At 39.2% G+C, this 5,055-nt stretch overlaps 1 protein-coding gene and 1 long non-coding RNA gene across 2 annotated transcripts in view; one reads left to right on the forward strand and one right to left on the reverse strand.

Moving 5' to 3' along the window:
- Positions 1-450: 450 nt before the first annotated feature.
- LOC135095414 (WD repeat-containing protein 11-like) overlaps positions 451-5,055 on the reverse strand; it is a 25,436-nt gene continuing 20,831 nt past the window's right edge. Inside the window, exon 23 of the mRNA XM_063996252.1 lies at positions 451-584. Coding sequence (XP_063852322.1) covers positions 580-584 — 5 coding nt within the window. The 3' untranslated portion in view covers positions 451-579. The remainder of the gene's footprint in view (positions 585-5,055) is intronic.
- Positions 2,153-5,055, forward strand: part of LOC135095416 (uncharacterized) — a 4,830-nt gene continuing 1,927 nt past the window's right edge. The window contains exons 1-3 of the long non-coding RNA XR_010264378.1: positions 2,153-2,294; positions 4,609-4,687; positions 4,915-4,989. This is a non-coding gene — a long non-coding RNA (uncharacterized LOC135095416). The remainder of the gene's footprint in view (positions 2,295-4,608; positions 4,688-4,914; positions 4,990-5,055) is intronic.

Below are 5,055 nucleotides of genomic sequence, written 5' to 3' on the forward strand. Positions count from 1 at the left end.
CCTCACCTCAGTCTCCGCAGGCCAGTGTTGCGTGGCTAAGGTCTGCATGGCTTCAGCATATTTCTTCAGCTCCTCCTCTCTCCCCAGATGCTCCTTCCATGCTTCATCTCCTTCTGCGGGGGTGAAGAAAGTGCTATACTGTCTGTTAGGTTAGTTAAGTTAATTTTTTTTTTCATTATTATATCGCTTATTCACAAATTAAATCTTTTTTTTATTTCGTTTTTTTATTTTATTTATTTTTTTTTGTTATTTAATCATTGTTCATATTTTTTTTTTTTTTCAGTGTTCATATCTTTGGCCAGTTATTGATTATTTTCATTCATTATTAAGTATCTGGTTAGGTTAGGTAAGGTTAGGTAATAATGGTAGACTCTCCTCTCTCTCTCTCTCTCCTCTCTCTCTCTCTCTCTCTCTCTCTCTCTCTCTCTCTCTCTCTCTCTCTCTCTTTACCTTCTTTAAATCTCTCTCTCAAATATCGATGTGTTTCTTTCACCATCTCTGCTAATTTTCTTCCTTCTTCTTCTTTTCCTCCTCCTCCTCCTCCTCCTCCTCCTTCTTCCTTCACCTCCTCCACCTCCATCATTCTGAAAGAGAAAGAAAAATGAGCGAAAATAAATTAATCAATAAAAATTACAATTAAACAGTGAAAAAAATAAGAAAACTGAAAGAAAACGAAAAAAAAAACAGTAAATAAAAAATAACAGCCTTTTATTGGTCTTTGTGCTGTGTTAAAAGGTCCCTGTGCTGTAATATGCTGTGTTAACCCCCTTTGGTGACCCTCGTGCTGTGTCTCAATCTTCTAGCTAATATATCCTGCGTTTAAAGGTTCTGTGTGCTGTGTTGAGGCCCCTGTGCTGTGTTTGAGGCTCCTGTGCTGTGTTTAAGGCCCCTGTGCTGTGTTTAAGGCCCCTGTGCTGTGTTTAAGGCCCCTGTGCTGTGTTTAAGGCCCCTGTGCTGTGTTTTAAGGCCCTTGTGCTGTGTTTAAGGTCCCTATGCTGTGTTTAGAGTCCCCTGTGCTGTGTTAAGAGGTGCCTATGCTGTTTAGTCCCCCATAAGCCCCCGTGGTGTGTTCTAAGGCCACTATGCTGTTAAGAGGCCCCTATGCTGTGTTAAAGAGATATCTATGCTGTTTAGTCCCTCGTACGCCCCTATGCTGTGTCTAGACGTTCCCCTGTAGCTAACCTAACCTAATTTATTCTGTATTTCAATTTCTGTGGTGTATTTCAAAGTCTGTAAGCTAATTCTCTTCCTTCCTCGACTCCCTGTGCTGTTATCTGGCCTGGGATGCTGTGGGGAGCTGTGCGGCTGACTGGCTGGGTTACAGGACTCTCTCTCTATCTCTCTCTCTCTCTCTCTCTCTCAGGTGGTCTTTCTAAATAGCTAAGGTTTTATTTTTGTGATTTGTTTTTCTCTCACCCAGCTTGTCTTGATCCTGATCTTGGCGGTACTGTGTGTGTGTGCGTATGTGTGTGTGTGTGTGTGTGTGTGAGTCAGTAGGTATGCAATGTTAGTTAATCAATAAGTAAGAACATATTGCTCCTGTAGGGATGAAAACACTAGAACACAGGAAAATACTAGGAAAAAAACCAGCATTTCAAAACACGTATGTGAAGAAAAACACGAATCAGTAAAACAAATGATAAGGAAAAGAACAAGGAAAAAACAAGGAAAATAAGACAAACAAGATCTATTTAACATAACTATATTCCTACATCTGGCACCTCTCTCTCTCTCTCTCTCTCTCTCTCTCTCTCTCTCTCTCTCTCTCTCTTCTCTCTCTCTCTCTCTCTCTCTCTCTCTCTCTCTCTCTCGTTATGTAAGGTTAGCACACACATGTATGTACACACATTACATTGGAATGCGCACAAGACGGTCTTCAGCACACACACACACACACACACACACACACACACACACACACACACAAGTAGATAGATAGAAAGATAGACAAATATAGACAAAGATAAACATATGAAAGGAAAAAAAAAATGATATACAGACAGACAGACAGACAGACGGATCAATAGAGAACACGAATATACATTACAAAACCACTACCACCACCACCACCACTACTACCACTATTCTAATTCTCCCAACCCAAACTGGCAACACTGACAAAGCCTAAACTCGCTTTCTGGCAACACTGCAGGAGGCTTGAGGTAAAACTAGGAGAGAAGGAAGGTTTCTCTCCACTTCTCCAGTCTCTCCTCCACCACCAGTGTGTTCTCTCCAGTCTCTCAACGGCTTCTCTCCACAATCATGGCTCGTCTTAAGATACATGTCATTTATTGGTAAGTCTCTCTCTCTCTCTCTCTCTCTCTCTCTCTCTCTCTCTCTCTCTCTCTCTCTCTCTCTCTCTCTCTCTCTCTCTCTCTGGTTGATTCGGTGTTTTATCAATTTCGGTCTTTTTTCTATTTTTGTTTGATTTTATTTGTTTATTGATTCTCTCTCTCTCTCTCTCTCTTTCTCTCTCTCTCTCGTCTCAGTTTTTCATTATCATTATTATTATTTTCTTATTTTCTACTCTATATTAGTTATTTAATTTAGGTATTTCTTTTCATTCATCCATATTTTACATTTTCTATTTTTGTCTTTATTTTTAAGGTAGAACTATTATTAACACTGTCGTCTACGTTTAGGTTAGGTTAGATTAGCTTGTTATATAATCTTTTCTCCGTCTACTACTACTACTACTACTACTACTACTACTACTACTACTACTACTACTACTGTTACTGTCTAATGGATATTTTAAGCTCTGTTATTCACATTCATAAGGGTAATAATTAGTTGCAATGATTCTACAGCCTCCTGACGAGCCTAAAGTATATTTTAACCCATATTATTTGTATTAGGAAGGGTCATAATGGTTTGCAATGAGTTATAATATTAGTCTTTTTTTTTATTTTCTCTTATTCCTGTCAGTATTCTCCGTTTTCTTTATCTCATTACTGGTTACCTCTCTCTCTCTCTCTCTCTCACTCTCTCTCTCTCTCTCTCTCTCTCTCTCTCTCTCCGTATTTTCTAGTTCCTTTATTTATTATTATTTATCTATTACTGTTTATCTAATATTATCTATCTTTACCTATTATTATTCTCTTCAGTTAACCTAACGAGTCTTTGGCATATTTTCATCCTTATAATTACAACTAACGAGATCACTATTAGCATGTAATGGCCAATTTAACACCAAACTAGCCTAATTGGGATTATTAAACTACGCAATTCTTGTTAATGGCTGCCCCCTGTAGCAATTATCATTTGTATTACTGCGTGTAATTCGAAAACACTCCTTTCTCCTCATGTTCGTTTTCCAAGGCCACAGAGATGAGTAGAAGGGTTCTCAAGAGTGTTTCTCCTGTTAATAATGCAGAAATGTTGTTAATCTGTCACTAGAACCGTAAAAACACTCTTAAAAACCTGCGTCACTTCAACTACACCCTTTAAAAAAGTGTTTCTCCTGTTAATAATGCAGAAATGTTGTTAATCTGCCACTACAACCGTAAAAAACACCCTTGAAAACCCGCGTCACTTCAACTAGAGCCTTTTTAAAAGTGTGTTTCTCCTGTTAGTAATGCAGAAATGTTGTTAATCTGCCACTACAACCGTAAAAACACCCTTGAAAACCCGCGTCACTTCAACTAGAGCCTTTTAAAAGAGTGTTTCTCCTTTTACTAATGCAGAAATGTTTATCTGCCGCTAGAACTGTAGAAAAACCCTTGAAAACCCGCGTCACTTCAACTAGAGCCCTTTGAAAGAGTGTTTCTCCTGTTAGTAATGCAGAAATGTTGTTAATCTGCCACTAAAACCGTAGAAACACCCTTGAAAACCCGCGTCACTTCAACTACAGCCTTTTGAAAGAGTGTTTCTCCTGTTAATAATGTAGAAATGTTGTTAATCTGCCACTACAACCGTAAAAACACCCTTGAAAACCCGCGTCACTTCAACTAGAGCCTTTTTAAAAGAGTGTTTCTCCTGTTAGTAATGCAGAAATGTTGTTAATCTGTCACTACAACCGTAAAAAACACCTTGAAAACCCGCGTCACTTCAACTAGAGCCTTTTAAAAGAGTGTTTCTCCTTTTACTAATGCAGAAATGTTAATCTGCCACTAGAACCGTAGAAACACCCTTGAAAACCCGCGTCACTTCAACTAAAGCCTTTAAAAAGAGTTTCTCCTTTTACTAATGCAGAAATGTTAATCTGTCACTAGAACTGTAAAAACACTTAAAAACCTGCGTCACTTTAACTACAGCCTTTACAAAGAGTGTTTCTCCTTTCACTAATGCAAAAATGTTGTTAATGTGCCACTAGAACCGTAAAAACACCCTTGAAAACCCGCGTCACTTCAACTAGAGCCTTTAGAATGTAGTGAAGATGCGCGGGAGGGGGGGGGGGGAGGTGGAGGTTGTTACAAAATACAAGCCCAGGAGTTGGATTATATTTACTATAGGTTAGGCTAGATTAGATTAGTGGGATTATAACCTCTATGTGTAGCGCTTATAAGGGTCAAATTTACTACCAGCTCTCACCCACAGCATCTTAAAAAATCTGATGTGGATTCTGGCCCTTGTGTACGGTGTTGTAAAGGCGGTGTTTATTTGCAGTGGTGCCTGAGGTTACGGGCCAAAGTACCGCCAACTGAAGGAACATTTAGAGGCGGACTTTCCTGATAAACTTGAATTTGTAAGTGTGTGTGTGTGTGTGTGTGTGTGTTATTGTCTGAAATCAATGCCTTACTACTACTATTACTACTACTATATAAAAAAAAAGCAAAATAAATAAATAAAACGATAATAAGGGCATTTCAACATCTCTCTCTCTCTCTCTCTCTCTCTCTCTCTCTCTCTCTCTCTCTCTCTCTCTCTCTCTCTCTCTCTCTCTCTCTCTCTCTCTCTCTCTCTCTCCCACAGAGCTATGAGGCCACCCCTAATTCCACTGGCTTCCTTGAGGTCATAGTGGATGGCAAGCTGGTCCACTCCAAAAAGGTACGTATGGGTTTGCTTCTTGCCCCGAGTACGATAATTGAGGTGTTGGAGTACGATAGTTTTTTT

Source organism: Scylla paramamosain, chromosome 49, assembly GCF_035594125.1.
Source record: "Scylla paramamosain isolate STU-SP2022 chromosome 49, ASM3559412v1, whole genome shotgun sequence".
NCBI classification, from domain to species: domain Eukaryota; kingdom Metazoa; phylum Arthropoda; class Malacostraca; order Decapoda; family Portunidae; genus Scylla; species Scylla paramamosain.